Here is a 19,781-nt window from a genome sequence, read left to right on the forward strand (position 1 = left end):
ATTACGCAGTCTCTGAAGTGTCATCGATCGTCTTCATATTTCTAGGAAGGACAGGGCAGCTGCTGCTGACACTCAGACACCCTCGGTCCCAGCTAGTCCAAGGTGATTACATTTTCAGACACCAAAGAACCAGAATGAAAACAACCACAGCACCCTCACGGCCACGCGTGCACATATGCACACACAAGCACACACACACCACTACTTCCTAATTCTTTTTTTTTTTTATTTTTTAAAAATTTGTTTTTTCAACATTTATTTATTTTTGGACAGAGAGAGACAGAGCATGAACGGGGGAGGGGCAGAGAGAGAGGGAGACACAGAATCGGAAACAGGCTCCAGGCTCCGAGCCATCAGCCCAGAGCCCGACGTGGGGCTCGAACTCACGCGAGATCACGCGAGACCTCGCGAGATCGTGACCTGGCTGAAGTCGGACGCTCAACCGACTGCGCCACCCAGGCGCCCCACTACTTCCTAATTCTGTTAAATTCCTGCTTTAATTTATCTGGTCTTTTAAGGCAGGACAGTAAGCTGAGTCAACCTTAGGACTGGGCGTACTCCTGCACAATCCGGACCCTGCTGTGTCAGCTGTTGGGTGATGATCAGAATCAGCAGAGCCCGTCCCTCCGTGGATGCGGCAAGCACGAGCCCCACACGCTGTGAAACGACACCCAGGCCAGTAGACGTACGTGGAGGTTTCCCAGAATGCAAGGCGGGAGCCAACACCCATCCCTCATCGGCGAAACGCTACCAAACCACGCACGAGAGCCACCGCTGCTAAAAGCTGAGCGGGGAAGGTGGACACCCCGGAAACACGGCGAGGGAAGGGCCCCGGGGACGAGAGGGCCTATGAGGAAGCGGGACTTCCGGCACGGCCAGACAGGCCACCCCAGGGAGCGGTGCGGGGCTGCTGGGGGAGCAGGAGGCCTGGGAGGGACCTGGGTGCAGGGCAGAGTCCCCCTCACTGCGCAGTGCTGTTGGGGAAGGCTGCCTTGTCTCCCTCCCTCTCCCCGGGGGTCCCGCTCACCAGCAGTCCCGAGGCGTGGCTGTCTGTGTGCAGCGCGGGGCCGTGGGCAGACGTTTTGCCCTGGGAAACCTGTCTGTGTGCATCTAACCCCCCAGTAATACGGAGAAGCCTCTCGGGCCAAGAACCACACCCGTCTTATCTTGGTGGACCTGGGAACGCAGTGCGGAGCATGGTCAACGGGTTTTAAAAGATTAATCATGGCTTCGCTGCATTTGGGAAGCCTGCAACACAGCTCGTGGTGTTTGCTTTTAGAGCAAGTTTCGAAAAAATGGTAGGCTTCAGGTGTCCAGGCATCTGGATGAGAACAGGGGCACCCGTAAATAGTCCTCGTCAGAGGCGCCAGGGCTCACTAGGCAGGAAATAAAAGCTATTCTCCGAATACGGAGACAGCAACAAACAAGACACAGATAAAAACACGAAAGCACAGAGTTTATTTCCCATGGGTCCCTCTTTCTGACGCAAAGTCACTCGATGAGTGAAACACACGGATTTCGGTGCCCTTATGAAAACGTGTGTGAGCACATGCGTGTACGCTCGGATAACCCCGTGTAGACTGGACGTGGCTCCTTCCTTTCCTTAGAGCAGGCTCCTCGGAGTCTCCTGGGGACCTTACCAGAACACACACTCCTGCACCCGATCCCCAAGCTGTGGGTGGTGCAGCGGAAATGGGGGCCCGGGACTCTGCATTCCACAGGAATCTGGATGAAGTGTGCGCAGGTGGTTGGCCGACCCAACCCTGTCCCAGCAGCCTCGTAAGAAGACACGGGACCCGCGGGCTCCCCGCCAGCCAGCCGCCAAGCCGATTCTGTGCCTCCTGGAAATCTACACAGAGGCGGGTGGGGGGGGGGTTCGCTCTGTGCGAGCTTTGCCTCCAGGTTTCCACGGGACCCCGGATAAGGAAAAACTGTGCCTGCGTGAGTCCTTCCTCTCTGTTTCAGCTGCTGGTTGGGGAGGCGGTGGCCTCGTGTGTTTTCGAGGTCTTTGCCGGAGGAGCATCCGCCCGGCTCTCGGCTCCCGCCGGCAGGGACCGACGTTGTCCCTGGAGGGGCGGGCAGGACGTGGCTGGGGTGGGGGAGATCCCACGGTGCCCGACCCCACAAGGCGGGGACGGCACTTGTGCAGGAAGGCCAGCGAGTGGCGACGAGGCCCTCGGGAGCCCCGCCTTTCCCACCCTTACTTAAAACACTGGGGCCGTGGAGGCGCCCGGGGGGCGGGGTGGGGGGGCTCAGTCGGTTAAGGGTCCGACTCTTGATTTCGTCTCAGGCCACGATCTCACGGTTCGTGGGATCAAGCCCCACGTCAGGGTCTGTGCAGACAGCTGGGAGTCTGCTTGGGGCTCTGCCTCGCTCCCCTCTCTGCCCCGCCCCCGCTTGCTCACAGGCGATCACTCCTTCTCTCTCTCTCCCTCCCTAAATAAACTTTAAAACAAAACCACCTGCACGGCCATACTTGTCACCCTCTCCGACAAAAACAAACCGTCACCCGACTGCGCTGCAGCAAAGAGGAGTCATTCTCTGAGACACGAATCTCACGCAACGGGGTGCAGCGAGGTGCACTGCTCCTGCGGAGCCGGGTCTCCCCAGGCCCCAGGCCGCTGGGTGGTGGAGACGCTGGGCCGGTCCCCGGCGGGGGGGGGGCAGCACAGGCGGTGGTTGGGAGGGGGTATGTGGCGCTGTGATGAGTGAGGGCCCAGCTGCCGAGTACTCAGAGCGCACGGTCACCAGACGTCCAGGTGGTCAGCACCAGATGCTGACCACCGATCACAAGGAAACCCGCAAGGAGGTACAATCCCGTCAGCAGCCCTCGCGGTTGTCTGGGCGTTTTTTAAAAAAAAAATTTTTTTAAATGTTTGTTTATTTTTGAGAGAGAGAGAGAGAGAGAGAGAGAGAGAGAGAGAGAGAGAGTGGGGGAGGGGCAGGGAGAGAGGGAGGCGCAGAATTCGAAGCGGGCTTCAGGCTCCGAGCTGTCAGCACAGAGCCGACGCGGGGCTCGAACCCACGAGCCGCGAGATCATGACCTGAGCTGAAGTGGGACCCTTAACCCACTGAGCCACCCAGGCGCCCCTTTCTGGGCGGTTTTAAAACAGGGGAGATATATAAACCAACCCCAAGCCTTCGTTATGGCATAAATCACAATCCGTGTGCTGCTGAAAACCGCTCCACCTAATGAAATACTGAACGGCTCTTGTGACTATCGTTGTGTTTTAAACCGTACAAGGGGCGCCTGGGTGGCTCGGTCGGTTAAGCGTCCGACTTCGGCTCAGGTCATGATCTCACGGTCCGTGAGTTCGAGCCCCGTGTCGGGCTCTGTGCTGACAGCTCAGAGCCTGGAGCCTGTTTCCGATTCTGTGTCTCCCTCTCTCTCTGCTCCTCCCCTGTTCATGCTCTGTCTCTCTCGGTCTCAAAAATAAATAAACATTAAAAAAAAAAATTAAAAAAAATAAACTGTACAACACGTAGCAAAGAGAAGCACTTCATCCTCAAGAAAAACAGCCAAGGGGCTCTGAGCAGAAGCTCATTTCCTGTAAGAAGGCTGTGGCTACGGGCCTCAGAGAAACCCCCTCACACTCTGAAAGGTGTCACCCGCTTGGTTATCATCTACGAGCCGCTGACCCCTTTTCAAAGTCGGGGTCGGTTTCGCTGTGCTGTGTCTTACCCCCATCAAGAGAGAGCTTCTCATGCTCCTGCACGTGAAAAAAGTGAGTGTTTTCCTATCTGCTTCTTTCCTCCCAAGAAGAGCTGTTCTGCAAAGGCCTCTGGTTTCTGAGCGGTCCCCAGGCGCTCGTGTGGCCGGCCAGGCACGGGGCGGGGTTGAGCCCTTGGGCCTGCTGGTGCCACTAGGGGGTGGCCGGGAGGGGGCCTGCTGGGGATTCGACGGCTGGCTGAGGGCCTGAGAAGGAGCACTGCCAGGCTTCCCCATTGGGTGCCAAGGAGGGCCTGGACCCATGGACACACAGCCTTCCTGCAGAGTCCACCATTAGTCCGTCTGTGTCCTTCCAGAAAACACATCTGACTGGGGGAGGGGGAGCTTAGTTAGGCCTTTGAATGGGTTTTATGGATGTCCTGAAGATGCATGTCTATATCCAAGAACAGGTGTCACATAAACAGAAACTCCTGGGCCGAGAGGTTCAGAGGACTAACCCTTCTTTAAAATAACCTTTGGGCTGGGGTGCCTGGGTGGCGCAGTCGGTTAAGCGTCCGACTTCAGCCAGGTCACGAGCCCCGCGTCAGGCTCTGGGCTGATGGCTCAGAGCCTGGAGCCTGTTTCCGATTCTGTGTCTCCCTCTCTCTCTGCCCCTCCCCCGTTCATGCTCTGTCTCTCTCTGTCCCAAAAATAAATAAACGTTGAAAAAAAAAAAATAACCTTTGGGGACAGAGTGGCAGCTCTTCTGTGCCCATGGGGGAGTGTCCCCAACATCGGCCAGCACACATGGAATCCAGGGGCAAGCAGGTGGGGGTGTGCATGTCAGGTTGTGTGTGTGGAGAAGTGTGTGGGTTTATGTGTCTCTGCGTGTGTGGGGGGGGGTGTGGCCAAGAACTAGGCCCTCAGGCACTGAGAAAGCCTCTCTCGGCCCCTGCCCTGCTCTCTGCCTCTCAGCCCCATCTCCCCATGCTCTTTCCCCTTTGTTACTTGCCTTTTGGTATATTTTTTGTATTTATCTCTACCGTAACACTAAGCGTGCAACGTGGCTCATCGCTTATTACCAATAAAACCGCATTTCCCTTCTTTTGTTCTGGAAAATGTTAACCCCTTCACTCTCAAAGAAAGTGAATTAGCCACAGGAAGTCAAAATCCCACGGAGAGTGTTCTGATGTAAGCAAGCCTGTCGTGACACCTGCGTGGGAAGGCACAGGGCCCTCAGGAACCACCGCGATTTCTATTTTTTAATTAAAAAAATTTTTATGCTTATTTATTTCTGAGAGGGAGAGAAAGAGAGAGTTCATGTGCGAGTTGGGGAAGGGCAGAGAGAGAGGGGGACAGAGGCTCCACAGCCGGCTCCGGGCTGTCGGCACAGGGCCCGACATGGGACTCAAACCCACGAACCGCGAGATCATGACCTGAGTCGAAGTCAGACACTTAAGTGACTGAGCCACCCAGGCGCCCCGGCCACCATGCTTTTAATAAAAGCAGAGAGGACCCAGTCTGCCTGACATTAAGGTTTACTCCCCCGGGACAGTAATCCAGACAGTGTAGTCCTGGCGGACGGAACAGACACCCACAACCCTGAAACAGACGCGCACAAATCTGACGAAGGAGGAAAGCACCTTGGGGGAGGGGTGACCCTGGGAACAACCAGACACTCAGGCCAGAACCACCCGAACAAAACCAAAAGCCCTCAACCTGCACCCCACGCTTCAGGAGAAATTAAATCAGCCTTCAGCGGAACATGCAAAACTGCAATACGTAGAAAAAACAACGGGAGAAAAGCCTCCAGGATGTCAGGCTCACAGAAAATTCTTACTTACCCACCCCCGCCATCACAACTCATAAAAGGAAATCACTGCAAACCACCGGGACCCGCGTCTAGAACACATTAAGGACGATCAAGGCCAAACAGCCAGTCAGACACGAGCAGGCTGTTCGCCGACGGGATACGCAGATGGCCGTTACACTCATGAAAATCTTCAACATCGTTACCCGGGAGGGAAGTGCAAATTAAAATCAGGACGTCACGTTAGACACCTTAGCTGTTCTCACAGCTAAAATGAAAAGCAGCAAGGGCGCTGAATGCCCACAAGGTTGTGCGCATCCTGGGTCACTCCTCCCTTGCTGGTGGGATGCAAAGTGGTGCAGCTATTCCAGAAAAGAGTGTAGCTGTTTCTGTTTTTGTTTTCATAAAATTAAACATGTGCTTACCATATGACTTAGCAATTGACCTCTTAGGTGTGTATCCCAAAGACATGAGAACTATGTTCATAGGAAAACCTGTCCGTGGATGGCCACAGCGATTTTATTCTCAATAACCCCAAACTGGAAATGATCAGCGTGCCTTTCAAAGAGTGAATGGTTGAAAACCAAAGAATCCAGAGTGGTCCATCCGTACCATGAAATACTGCTCAGCAATAAAACAGAAAGACCGCCAGATATATAATCAACTTGGACGGATCTGAAGAGAATTGCGCTTAGTGGAAAAAAAAAAGCCAGTCAAAAAGAAAGGCTGCATATTGTGAGACTCCATTTCTACAGCATTCTCGAAATGATGAAATTGTAGAAAATGGGGAACAGGACTTGTGGTGCCAAGGGCTGGGGGGGGGAGGGGGGAGGGGGGAGGGTGCACGCTGGCGGTGGCTACAAAGGACAGGCTGTGGAAACCTGGGGTGGCACCGTCTTACTTGACTGTCGGCGACCACATGATTCAACTGACATTTAGAAGTTCGGGTGGCAACAGAACATCCCAGGGAAGGCTGCGGTCCAGTTTTCAGCACAAAGTCACTGCCATCACCCACCAGGCAGCAAGAAAGACCCAGCGTTCAGAACCACCACGGAGGATTCAGAGGCAAATCACAGAGCAAGTGACTTTTCCCAAACTTCCTTATCTGGGGGCAGAGTGTGATACTTTAGGTAAAGATTTTCACAGTGGATTTGAACCAAATACTTTTGTGTGACCCCAGGTTAATAAAAGTAGTCATTTCAGAACAGTTCCATCCCTGAGAGTTACTGTTAAGCGATGTTGTGCAGTAACTTTCAACCGGTTTCCTTCCCTTCAGGTTTTTGTTCATTCCATTAAAAAAAAACCCACCAAAAACTACTGATGGCCATTCTTCCTTGTCTGGGCTGCCCGCCTCGTGCGGGCCACCTGGCTTACCCTTTAAGAGCCGCTGTGTCCCAGGCTCCCCGGCTCTACACCTGGCAGTGATGTCTCTCAGGGTGGTCCCTGACTTGAAGGCCATGGTCTGTGAAATGTCTCCCTGACCTTGGCCGCTGAAAATCTCAAATAACCACGGGTGTCAGGTAGGATGCTCTCCACACTCCACTTCCTCTGGAAACCTCCTTCTAGCAGCGTGGGTGTCCCTGGCCGGATGAGCCGGCCCCCCGGAACCACGCTGACACCCCTCAGCACACACCCCTGCTACCTCAAGCAGAGAGGGACGCAACACATGTGGCTGCCTCTGAAGTTGTCGCAACTGGAAAACAGAACAGGAACCAGAACGCGCCTATTTCCTGCCAGAGCCTTACTGAGATCCCCCCCCCCCCACAAAAAAAAAACGTACACGTTTTGCAAACTCCACTCCGCCTTCCGATAAGAGGGGCGAAAGCAGATCCTAAAAGAAACCAGGCGCTGCCACCAGCATCCCACAAGACCCGGGCCACCTGGGCGCCACCGCCCTGAGAGCACAACACATACACCCTGGGGGTCACCGCCCCCCCCCCCCCCCGCGTCGGGCCCAGGAGGGGCGCGCGGGCCGCCGGCTCCCAGGCGCCAGGAGCGCAGGTGGGCGCAGGTGGACCCCGGTGGCCGCGGGCGGCGCGCGACGGAGCTGGGACAGGCCCCGAGAAAGCGGAAGCCAGGCGTCTCCGGTCCCCGCCCCCCGCGATCAAAGGGAAACTTGGTCCGTCTGGGGCGGGGCGGGGGCGTCCGCGGGGCTCCACGCGGGGAATCTGCAGGCACTTTAACCGGGTACGAACCCCCCCCCCCCCCCCAGCCTGCTCTTCAGCTCGCCGCCTCCGGCACCCGTCTCCACGCCGCCCAGAGCCGCCTCCTTTGACCTCGGTCACCTCCCACCCCCGAACCCCACCCCCACCGCCAACCCCAGGCCGCCCGCTCTTCCCGCGACGGGGCCGCCGGACCCCGCCAGAGACCATACCCGGCCACCCGTCGGGTTCCCGCGCCCGCCGCTGTAGACCGGCGTCCACACCCGCGCCCACCAGCTCGCAGGGAGACCTCGGGCGGCCTCCTGCGCGCCACCTGCGCCGCTGCCTCGGAGAGCCCCGCGCCCCGCGTCACCCACCCCCCTCCCCAGGTCCCCGCGGTCCCCGCTCCGGGCCGCCCCTCCCGCCCCCGCCGCGATCACCCACCGCGCGCTCGCCGCTCCGAGGCCGAGGGGCGCCGCGGGCTCCCACGCCGTCTCTCCGCTGCCCGGGTCCCCCTCGGGGGCGGCCGGGTCCCGGAGCTGCCGGCGCCGCCTTCCGGGGAGGGAGACACGGGCCGCCAGGGCCGCAGGCTCGTCCTCGCTGGCGCGCTGCGGTGACTGACGGCGGCTGCTCGCGGCCCGGAGCGCACCCCGCCCCCCGCCCCCGCCGCCCCGGCTTCCTGCGAGCCAGGTAAACACGGCCGCCCGCGGAGCCCGCCCACCTGCCGCCCCGCCCCCGCCCCGCCGCCCGGACCGCCTCGGGGACCGCTCGGGGACGGCCTGGCCACGCGGAGGGCCGCGGACGCGCGGGGACCGGGGCGCAGAGTCGGTGCCGGCGGGGCGAGGCCGGCTTGGGCCGCCTCCGAACCGCTTCTCTGGGAACCTTTCCCGGGGCCAATCCTCTGAACCCCAACCCCACCCCCTCCACCCCCGGGCCGCCAGGAGGGACCTGAGATAACGTCTCCAGGCCCCCGTTTCTCAGCCTGGCCACTTAGGTCCAAAGCGCAGCTGCGGGCCCGAATCCACCCACCGACTCCCCTTGAGTTCCCGGGGCTGGCCTTTGGGAGCCCCGGGTCATTAGCTTTGCGTGGATCCCGGCACCACAAACAGGGGCTCCGTGGGGGCTCCGCGTGTCCCCAGAGGAGGCAGGAGAGAACACACACAAAACAGACCAGAAAACGGCCAAGTGGGAGGGGCGAAGAACCCTGGGTCACCCAAGCGGCGGGCCCCTGGTCAGTGCCACACTTTTGGTCCTGAAGGGAGCCTGCGGTTTGCACGTTAGTCACCTGGACACACGGACTTGATGGGCAGGTGGGCTCTCCCCGGCAGGCTCCAGGCCTCCTCCTGGCGGTGGGGAGGTCGGAGGTGGGAGGGAGAGCTGACACGCTGGTGTCCCTCCTGACTTGGACTCGGGGTCAGGGAATTGAATCTGTCACTGCCCTGGAGCCCACAGGGAGCCGCAGTATTTGTTAGGAGCAGGGGGAAGTATGTAGCGAGCCTGTGTCCCCTGGGCCAGCCGTGTGTGGGTTCACGGCTGTCTGCCCCAACCGGCCGCCCTCATGGACCCCAGGGGTCTGGCAACCAAGTTCAGGTGCTGGTGATTCTAGGAGAAATCTGTCCGCAGTAATATAAATGTTCAAACTGATCCTCTCTTCGGGAAAGACAGATTCCCGAGTGTGAGGTGCGGGGTCAGGAGGAGGAGTGGAAACCTCACGCCCCTGTGCCACACTTAAAATTTCCTGCCTCATGCCCTCGGGCTCCGGGTCAGAAACGGGGAAACAGGGCAAGAGTGAGGGAGGCCGGCTAATACTGAGGGTGCACAGGGCCCTGAGTCAGACCCAGGCAGCTCCCAGGTCCCTGACTCACCCACTCCCAGCCCCCCCCCCCCACCCCAAGCTTCTTAAAGTTCAGACCAGAGGAGCCCAGAACCTGGCTTCCTTTTGGATGTCTGTTTCTGCATCACAAACAGCTCCTCCTCCCCCTCCTCCCTGGGGTCATACCCTGCAGACTTTCCTGAAAGCTGGGTGGGTGGGGGGGAGTCCCTTAGGCCGCACTGAAACAGCATCCTTCTTCCATTTCCAGCTGCTTCTGCTGGTTTTCAGGGATTTATAGAAACTTTACAAACGCCAGCGGGGGGGGGTCTTTGCAAATTTCCGGCTTGGCGGTTAAAATGCTTTTCAAAGTATTTATAAAATTCCGCCGTGCGTATTTTTGGGAGATAATAGTGACCCCAAATTCATATCCATGGGTACTTGAAAGAAGATGTGTGTGAGGGAGTAACGAACCCTATTCGGTAAAGCGACAGGTGGCATTTGGAAGGTCCAGTCGTAGGGCTTTCCAGCGTCTGGAAAGTCGGGAGACTTTCGGGAGAGTCACGCTTTGTGTAAGGATGGCCACGCACCCTTAACCAAACACAGACATCCATTTTGCTGAATAAAACCGAAAGAGGTCTTTCGACAAGTGAGGGAAAGATGACCCAAGCCTCGCCCTCTCTTTGGTATTTCTGAGAAGATCCTGTTACAATTCCCACCGACCCGCGTACACACCGGGCAAGGAGGGCACGGACCCCCAGGACTCCATCCTACTGCAGACACACACTCCGTAATTTGCGTTGAGGGGAACTGAACTTCAGATGACCCCAGCCAGAGAAGTAAGCAAATGAACCTAAATAATTTCCAGTGGCCAAGACGGCATGCATTTTGAGTTTTCTTTCTCTTCTGCACCAGGAAACTGCACCTTGGTGATTGTGTCTTTGCTCGGACGAGGACAGAACCTCACGTTCACCCCGGTTCGTCAGTAACAGTCTGCCGGTGACCTTCGCAAAGCAGAAAATGTAGCTGCAAAGGCTGGAGGGGTGGACTGCTTCCTCACACGTCCCGGTTAGGAGGTGGGTGGATTCGGCTCGGGTCACAAACACCGGTAGACGAGGGGCGTGCGCTCCAGAAAGTACAATTAAGAACAACGCGGCACAAGACGCGTGAACGAGGAAACACTCGAGGGTTCGAGACCGCGGCCACGACCCCCACCCCCCGCACGTCACCCCACACTCCTCTCCCGACTTGCAGATGTCCCCGTGGCCTCCACAGCGGCTCCAAGCACCTGTGTGTCCTGGGCCCCCGTGCCCATCCCCCCGCCCCCCGCTCGCCCAGCCCGTGTGCGGGTTCCGGGCCCCACTGCGGGGCCGCATGGTCGTGTTTGCACGGGCGCCGAGAAAACCCGGTGGCCGTTTCCCCTTCCGGGCGCACAGCCAGATGGGGAAGGAGGCAGGCGGCCCCCCCCACCCCCCCACCCCGCGAGCTGGGAGGACCTAGGGTGTGCGGTGCCAACCTTAGAAATCGTGCTCGGGCCTCTGCTGGTTCCAGCACGAAGGGCTTTCCAGGCTGCGCCCTGCGTCCTCCAGGCAGCTCTGGGACGGGACCTGCTTCCCGCGTCCCAAAGGGCCCTGGGCTCCCGAGGGCGCAGCTGAAGCAGACACGCCCCCCCCCCCCCCCCCCCCCCCGTCATCGCTGTTGCAGTTTAGGCCCGCGGGGCCCGCTGCTGAGGGCGACTGAAGAAGGTGCCCACTGGGACAGGCAGGGTGGGGAGGGGCACTGAGGCCGAGGGAGGGAGGGGTCTCACCGACAGGCAGGCCTCTGCCAGGCCGGTGGGGGGGGGGGGGGGTTCTCGCGGGACCGGACACCAGCCGAGGGGGAGAGGGAGAGATAAGGGCTCTGTAAGGGCGGGCTGGCTGTTCAGATAACACACCCCGTTAGGGGCCCTGCGCCCAGAGCGTGGCAGGATGGGTACTTACAAACAGCGGCGGGCTCGAAGCCTCCTTCTCACACGGTCCTGCCCCACGCGCCCAGTGCCAAGGACCTCCTCCGGAATGCAAGGGCACCAGTGGGTGGGCAGCATCTCCTTGGTGTCCTCGTTGTCCTTGCAGTTGTCCCAGGGGTTTGACCTAGCAGTGGGGGCTCACCAACAGGAAGATCACGGGTAGAATGAGGGCTTGATCCTTATAAAGAAGTGCCCAGGAGAAAAACAAGACAGGGAAGGGGGCTCACAATGTGATGGGAGCAAGCCCTGTGGTCGTCTCAGGGGTGTGGGTGAAGGAGCACATTCCAGGAAGTGCGGGTGGCGAGTGCAAAGGTCCTGGGGTGGGCATGTCTGCGTGTTCAAGGACTTGTAGGAGCCCACTGTGGCTGGAGGAGAGAGAAGAGGAGGGGGTGGCTAGGAACAGAGATGGGAGTTTGGGCCTGGGGCCACAGCACAGAGTCTGAGCGGCTGGAGGACTGAGTGACCAGGGAGAGGTCAGCCGCTCTCTTTCGGACGCGCCTGTTCGGTTCTGAACGGAGGCTCACTGGGTGTGTTTAATGGAGCCTTCCATGACAGACGGGGCAGGTGGGGGGAGGAGCCAGCCAATGATTCTCGGGAAGGTGGCCACATGCGGCGGGGGCCCCCGGGTCTAGCGGCATGGAGGTCTTGGGTCACCGTCGCCAGGACCAGAGTGACGATCTGAGTGTGGGGGGCAATCTGAGGCCGTGCCTGCACACCCTCCCTTCCGGGAGTTTGCTAAAAGGGTGAAGACACGGGTGCGAGGGGGGATGGGGGAGTCAGGAGATGCTTATTGTTTAGGATGTGAAACAGTGCAGTCCATTTGCACGCTGATGGAACCTTCCAGAGAGCAGGGCCCCTGGCTGCCTACATTCCTGTCTGAAAGTGCTCCTCAAGGATGGTAAAGGACCCTCCTCAACCCTCTTGTACACTCGTGGGGACAAGTGTCACGGGGCCCAGAGCTCGTAACACTTGGGAGCCCTTCTTAACAAACAGAACAGAGTGGTGATTCAGCGGGTCCGGGTCAGGGAGGGTCCTTCTGTCGGCTCCAGGGCCTTGGTAGGCGAGTGCCTGAGCCCACCAGCCGGTCTCTCCTTAGCCCTTGGACCAAGCATTTAGCTCTTCTGGGACTTCATTTCTTCACAGTGCAAGTGAGGCGGGGCTCTGGGTCGTCTGACACTTTAACGAACCCCGTTCGCCTTCGGGAAACGTTTCCGCTCGCACGTCGGTGTCATAACGGGCTCAGCACCACCCGTGACCAGCAGGTGGTTTTGTACTTGAAGCTTCTGGCTCAAAAGTGCAAGATAAATGCAACCCGGGGGTTTTTACTGAAACGGGTATACCTTGGGGCTTTTAATTATGTCCCATCTTAAAACGTCTGACCCTAATGGCTGATATGAAAGAAACCACGCGAGGGTTCAATTAACCTGCAAATCTGTATCCTGTCCCTGGGATCGAACATTTGTATGTAAGTGTTCTTACGGCAACCAAAGGCAGCAATTCCAGAGGTTTCGCTTTGGTGAGGAAAATAGAATTAGCTTCTGTTTGGCAGAGGGCATGTTTCACAGGCTACTAAAAGAAATGCAAACAAGCCTGGATCATACGGGATCATCGGTGATTTTATCTCTACGGTAGCCGAAGATACGACCGGGTTTGCACAAAGAAAAGCGGTCTATTCTGTGACAGATTTGAAGAAACGTTAAATGTCCCTAAGATCCTGTGTCCTCAGATGTGGCCTCACTAATTAGCCCCAGGAGCCAGCGGCGTGACAGAACCCCACGTGTCCTGCCACCCCCCTGCCCACGCCTGAGTCCTGTCCACCCCGGGAAGGACCTCACAGACCAGCCAGGGCCCAGGACACATCCCGATCCTGCGAGCTTACCCACATCTCCGTGTACGTAACTTCCCAGTGGCTTGGCCAGCGCAGGACCAGGGCCCCGGGCGGGTTAGGAAAATCGTCCCGTGTGGGTGTGCGTGTGGGTGTCCCGGCCGATCCCAAGCCGTGATCAGAAGCTGGTTTCTCTCTTCTCAGCCCCTGACTCCCAGTTCCCTCCCTTGTAAGTGTCTCCCCCTCCGTCCCTCTGTCTCTCTGTCCCACGGGGCAGCCGAGGGCCCCCTACCTTCATGCTTTGCCCTGCTTGTCGAGGGCTGCGGTCGGTTGGGACACTTTAAATCTTGGGACCACCCTTGGCCAGTTGGCTGCAGGTGGGATTTCGTGATTTGTCTGGACTTCAGCCCCAGAGCCGAGGCACGGGGCCAGCTGCCCCGAGTGCACGTGCTACCAGAGGCCGTATCTCGGACGGAGGGGACGTGGGACTCTGAACGGTGGCGTCCTCAGCTAAGAGAGGGCAGGACGCCGCTTAGGGCTTCCGCACAGACATTCACTTTCCAGAATGGCAGGAGACACCTTCACCGAGCCCTGCATGAGAAGAAAGCAAACCTCACACAGACTCACGGCCGCCCTTGGCTCGGGCCTTCGGGTGAGGTGAAGCCCTCTCACCTCACCAGGGGGTAGCTCCTGAGGGTCTGGGGACCCGTGGCTGCCCACCCCCCCCCACCATGGTAGAGGGAAACAAGGGCTCGTTGTAAAAGAGGAGGGAGGAAACCCCACAGCCTGGCCCTTTGGGGTGGACAGAACAGCCCGGGCTCCTGGGAGAATATCCCGCAGGCCCGGGCCCACGGGGCCACCCCAGGGCCTGGCGCTGAGGTGCCTTCCAGCCAGCGCAGTGTGAGGCCACTCGCCGGCTGGAGGGATCCGAGGGGTGAGGAGACCTCACCGTCAGCATCAGTCTCCCTGGCAACACAGTGTTTTTGACAAGTCAGGCTTCTGTCCTATTAGTTTCCTGTCGGTTGCTTAGTAACCGCCCAGGGCTCGTTCTCAGTCACTGTGTGTGAGCCAGCATTCGGGGACTCGATCCTGGAACAGGGCGTCCCTCTGCTTCGCTCTGCACCGAAGTGCTTTGCCCTGCGCCGGTGGGAGGCGGTGGGAGGGGCACGTCCTGTCCACCCCGCGACGGCAGATGGCGGAGAGCCAGTAGCCTGGGGTCCGCTTGAAGGTCAGGCTCACCGTCTGTCCCCGTCTTCCCTTTTTGCCAAGTCCCTGCTGTCCCTGGGCTCGGCCCTGTGGGGAGACACCCCTGCAAGGCTCCTGGTCCCCAGGCTGCCCCATAGACTGGATGGCATGCTAGAGGGAGACAGGTGTCCTGAACACCAAGCCAGCGTTTGGCTCCACTCTGTCCACAGACGGTGGCCAGCTGCAGGGTAAGCTTATCTGCTTCCTGAGGTGCTCAGTGCTCCCCCCGCCCCAATGGGACTTGTCCTAACATCCTGCCGTCCTGCGGCCGCACGCCTCCAGGTGTCATTGGCCAGCCGACATCGTGTAGCTGTGTGTTCACTCTCAAATGTCAAGGACGGCCAGTCACTGCCCGTCTCCAGTGCAGCCCGTTCTATATTCATTCCGTGTAAAGCTGCTGGTAACGACATCACACTCCGGGACCAAATTACGTTATCAGGTGCAAGTGGAAGAGAGCCAACGTGACCATGGCTTGAGCAATAAAAGGGCTCCACTGCATGCTGCCACAGGAAGGTCACAAAGAATGCTGCCTTCAGGTGCGGCTTGACGCGGCAGCTCAGGTGCTCCCTGGGCTTTGCGGCTCTGCCTCCTGATTTAGGCTCAGTCTCCGAGTGAGAGCCCGGGGCCTCGTCGGTGGGGCCGGCTGAGTTTGCGTGGTCCCCGGTGGTCAGCAGGGAGGGCGTCACTCTGGAGGAAGTGTAGTGGCAGCTCACGCTCACATGTGACACGCACAGAACAATGACTTTTGTCACTGGGACCGCAGGGACACAGGAGGCGGAAGTCTGGCTCCAGCCTCTGCCCTGCAAGAGGCTGTGTGATCTCGGGCGAGCTGGTTGGCCCCTGCGCGACTCGGTTTCCCCACTTGTAAGTGGTGGCAGTGGTCCCGCCCTTACCCGTCCACTGTCCCACGGATCCCGTGAGGTGCTGGGCGTAAGATGCTCACCTGGGGCCGGGACCATACAGACTAAGGAAGCGTCTGCCCGCGTCGGTGCATTTCCCACCCGTGACGGAAAATAGAACGGTTTGTCCAAAGCGCCTGGGGTAACCACAGCCAGGCCGACAGAGGAGACCCGAGTGGAGGCCGTGAGAGGACAGCTCTGATAGCGTAAGACACGAGTCAGGAGAAACGCTTGCCGCAGCCGGGAGCGTGGGGCGCGGGGGGGGTGTTTAAGTCGCTTACGCCCTTAAGCAGGTCGAACGTGCTTCTCCGACCGTCGCCTGCTGTCTGCCCGTCGATGCAGCGCTGATGACGTGACATGGCAGGGTGAAGTGAGAGAGCGGCATCCGCCGTCTTCGGGGCCTGGGCACCTGCTCCCCTTGCAGCCTCGCGCTGCGCAAACCCCTCCCCGTGCGAGCCTGCGTCCCCCGCGCACCTCGGGGCGTCAGGAGTGGCTGCCGTGGTGCCCGAGGGAGACCCCGCGGCGCTTCTCCCGCGCCCACACACACCTGCTCCGAGGCCGAACGACGTCAAACCCCAATCGCACCAGGCCGCTCACCGGCGAAAAGGAACTCGCATTTGTAACATTTAGTGGGGAATTTAGGGGGCTCGATCCTGCCTTTCCAAATATGTTCTGGTCCCGTTCTCTCTGTCCCCCATCCACTGCCCTTCTCTCCATATCTTTATATATACTTAGATGTCTGCAAATAACACCTTACAAGCGGTGGGGTGTGCCTTGGGATGGTAATCGGAGGCCGGACCTTGGGCGGTGGCAATGCCGCTGTGGGCCACTCAGCATCGGCGGGTGGTGTCTCAGCTGAGCGGAAAGTGCACTCGAGGTCCTGGGGTGTGAAGATGCTTATCTTGCAGACCAGGAGAGGCGTTACAAGTGCTCACGCCTGTCAGTGCTTAGGTGTGGGGCCCAGTGCTATCCCTGCCCTTCCCTGCCCTGACCCCTGGAGGCCGGAGGGAGGGGGCCCTTGGTGTGACAGTGATCGCTGAGCCAGGAGTGACTGGTAACACGATTACTCAAGCACTACCTGCTTGCGGTTGAAAGTTAGAAACTGCAGACACACTTTGCTTTTAAAATAAAAAGCTCCAGATTACACTCCTGAGAAGTGATTACTTGGGCATGGCATGCATTTTCACTTCCAGACATTTTCGTTCTCTCTCTGTTTATACAACTGTAATCGTGCCATTATTTTGTGCTATTTTGTGTTATTGTTTTGTAATCTGCTTTTCCTACTGAGCAGAATGTCATAAGCTAGTTTTTCTGTGTCAGTACATAGATCCCGACCAACCACCCTCCTCACTGCTCACCGTGGGGTGTGGGGACTGGCTGGTGGTCTTGCTGGGGACTCAGTTCCTTGTGTGTGAGTCTGCCGCAAAGGCCCCCTGGCCTCTTACATCAACCCTCCTTTGTTCTGCGTGGCTGTCAAGGTATCACTGGAGTATACTGGAGCACAGCTGGTCACTAGAGTGACACCGTGAAGCCGAACGGAATAAAGACATCTATCTACGCGCAGACCGGTCCTCGGCCATCCGTGGGGAAGGAAGAGCTCTCGGAACGTGAGGCGTCCTTACGCGGGAGTCCTCAAGTGGGTTTGAAGCAGCTAAGTGTCCGGGGAGGAGCTGGGGAAGGCGTCGGGGCCAGAGAACACGGCACGGTAGGACGCAGAGGGCACCGGCCTCGGGGGTCACGTCCCACTTTTGACTCCCCCGGGTTATCATATCCTGCCGATGACTCGCGTGTTTTTGCTCATCTGAAAGGTAAAGCTATAGGAGGTTGTGAGTATTAAGTGAGAAGATGTGTACGGAAGCACCGTGGAAAATTCCAAGGACCAGTGGAACCGTGGCATTCCTGTTACACATAATAACAGAAAGTCTCCACTGGCCGAAGTACCTAATCCACTCAACATCCCAGACGAAACACACGCTGCCACGGGTAAATGCACTCCTGACGCTTTGGGCCATCATTATGGGATGGATATGGCTGGAACGATCAATTAATCCGAATTAGATACCGGTGACTTCACGGCACAGGCTTATGTTTATACTCTTAGTAAAACCTGACCCAGGCTTTGAGAAAAGCCACCCAAATTCCAGCGTTCCAGAGAACTTAAAAAAACCAGAAGATCCTTTTAAGTTTATTTATTTGAGAGAGAGAGTGCACACGTGGGCAGGGGAGGGGCAGAGAGGGAGGGAGAGAACCCCAAGCAGTCTCCACACCCAGTGCAGAGCCCGACGCGGGGCTCGAACTCACACACCACAAGATCATGACCTGAGCCGAAATCAAAAGTTGGATGCTTAAGCAACTGAGTCACCCAGGCTCTCCAAAAGCCCTAGGAATCTTTTGAAAGAAAGGTCCCCTCATTCATTTTCAACGAATTACTTATAATTCCATGTATAATTCAAACTTGCCTTTATAAAATCACGGATACCACGGACTGAGACCCAGGACTCACAGCGTCTTGTAACATGTCACGTTGACACACTGCACGACGTGGTGCAGGTAGGGAGCCATGAGGAGATATGGCTGAGGAGAAGCCACGGGTCACAGGTGTCAGTTTATGTTAATGTGACAATCTCTTCCGGGACACCAGACTTGATCCCCTTGGAGATAGCCCGCGATTTCCACTTTTCATTTAGAGGGTTCCTAAATGAACCCTTACAGAGAAACAGTCAGGCAGGTCTCTTCCCAGGAGTTAATGAGGATCTTTCATGCATGCATGTGAATTTCACTGCAGTGAAATGAGACAAATATGTAATAATCAAGTTGGCAGAAAAGCACAGTTAAGCTGACTAAGTAGTAGTTGTGTGCTCTCGTTAGACCTCGGGAGCAGCAGGGAAGCATCTCAAGATTAGCCTGGTGTCGTGGTTCCGTGTGTGCACATGTAAGTTCCAGTTGCATGGTTCTGACCGATCCAGTCACAGGGAATCAGATCTTAAAGTGAATCCTGGAAATGATAAAGCCCTTTGGAAGGTTTCCTGCCTCTTCTGGCCTGTTGAGTCACTCTGCCGATGTGTTCAGGGCACCAGGTATGGCTTGAAAAAACCGATCTAATGCCATGAAGAATCTGTTCTTTAAGACAGTATATCTAAATGTATTCACAGGGCTTCTACGTTTGCAAAAACTGTCGCATGTGGGTCATCAATGAATTACTATTCCGGTAGGGGAAGGTGGCTTCCCTCCGGGGCTCTCCAGAGAGACAGAACCAATATGGGCCGTGGATGTCTACGTATGGGTCGATCCAGCTGCCACCCATGACGAGGTTGATGCCCAGGGAGTGGATCACAGACCCCGGAGACGGTGAGCTCGTCGTCTGCAGGCAGGCTGGGGACTCAGGCAGAAGCCGATACTGCAGTCTGGGGCAGAATTCCTTCTTCAGTAAACCTCCGTGTTTGCTCCCAAGGCTTTCGACTGATTGGATGAGTCCCATCCATATTCTCAAGGGTCATCTATTTACTGTCACCCGATTGAAGATACTAATCATGTCTACGATATATCTGCATGGCAACATCTAGGTTAGTATGTGACCGGACAGCTGGGCACCACAGCCCAGGCAAGTGGACACAGCGAACGTGCCCATCACGGGGGCATTGGCGGTGTTTCTTGAGAGAACTCGCAAATTTGTACGGACTCTCTCAGCTAACGTGGATGTCCTAGTGTCATTGGCTGAATTTATACCTGGGCCCCCTTTTCCTCACAACGCCTAGAGTCGTCGTGAATTTACTGTTTAACGTCTGTGGCCGCGGGATAAACAGACAAATGTTAAGATGTATTTTCTGTTTGTCTCCAACTCCTCATGAACTTTAAGGAAATAATTGCCTTCGGGATAGACATCTGGATGCTTTGAAAAACTAGCATTTGGCGGAGCTGAAAGACAGAGTGCTTAAAGCGGCCTCGAGGCCGCGTGGGCCCAGCTCGCTGCAGCTCGATGTGTTTCTTGTGCTAATGTGCGCCTCTGAACTTCTTTAAGATGCCGAATTATTCTCTTCTTGGATGGGGGCAATCAGTTCTCTGCCGACCATCGTGAAAAATGTAGATAAAAGCAAGATTTCAAATGCTGTTCTACAAAACTTATTTAATCATCTCTGGCTTATTGTGGAAATTTATGCGCGCTGTGTGTGGACGGATAGCTGCGCGGTCCTGTCTTGGCAGGTGCAATAATAGCCAGTTGAGTGAAAAACGCGGCTTACTCGTCTGTGCGGTAAATGCTTGCCCGGCGAGCAGAGTGCAGCCAAGGGCAGGCTTACGTGAGGGCAGGAGACAGTTGGAACTGCAGGCATTTGAAAGGTCGTCCCCTGCCTTCCCCCCGAACACAATTTTCTGCTGCTGCTGACGGCAAGTCTGGCATG

At 57.3% G+C, this 19,781-nt stretch overlaps 1 protein-coding gene and 2 long non-coding RNA genes across 10 annotated transcripts in view; 1 reads left to right on the forward strand and 2 right to left on the reverse strand.

Moving 5' to 3' along the window:
* Window positions 1-11,118, reverse strand: part of MBP (myelin basic protein) — a 118,931-nt gene extending 107,813 nt beyond the window's left edge. For 2 of the 4 annotated variants that reach the window (XM_086683255.1, XM_086683253.1), the window contains exon 1: window positions 10,927-11,118. In XM_086683255.1, the coding sequence (XP_086539381.1) occupies window positions 10,927-11,103 (177 nt within the window). In that variant the 5' untranslated portion in view covers window positions 11,104-11,118. Of the gene's footprint in view, window positions 1-8,044; window positions 8,172-10,926 lie in introns of those variants that run through there. The other 2 variants (XM_086683257.1, XM_086683258.1) reach the window with 2 other exon arrangements.
* Window positions 2,897-6,283, reverse strand: LOC147575707 (uncharacterized). Its single transcript, XR_015242678.1, has 2 exons — window positions 4,391-6,283; window positions 2,897-4,183 (listed from the first exon to the last, which is right to left on the reverse strand). It is a non-coding gene; the product is annotated as an uncharacterized LOC147575707 (long non-coding RNA).
* LOC147575708 (uncharacterized) overlaps window positions 7,631-19,781 on the forward strand; it is a 37,127-nt gene continuing 24,976 nt past the window's right edge. Inside the window, exons 1-4 of one of the 5 annotated variants that reach the window (XR_015242672.1) lie at window positions 8,175-8,290; window positions 10,326-10,486; window positions 16,863-17,367; window positions 18,537-19,516. This is a non-coding gene — a long non-coding RNA (uncharacterized LOC147575708). Of the gene's footprint in view, window positions 7,647-8,174; window positions 8,291-8,371; window positions 8,911-10,325; window positions 10,487-16,862; window positions 19,517-19,781 lie in introns of those variants that run through there. The other 4 variants (XR_015242673.1, XR_015242670.1, XR_015242674.1 and 1 more) reach the window with 4 other exon arrangements.

The sequence above is a fragment of the Puma concolor genome, chromosome D3, assembly GCF_028749965.1.
Source record: "Puma concolor isolate L17-30 chromosome D3, mPumCon1.1.hap2, whole genome shotgun sequence".
In the NCBI taxonomy this organism is placed as follows: domain Eukaryota; kingdom Metazoa; phylum Chordata; class Mammalia; order Carnivora; family Felidae; genus Puma; species Puma concolor.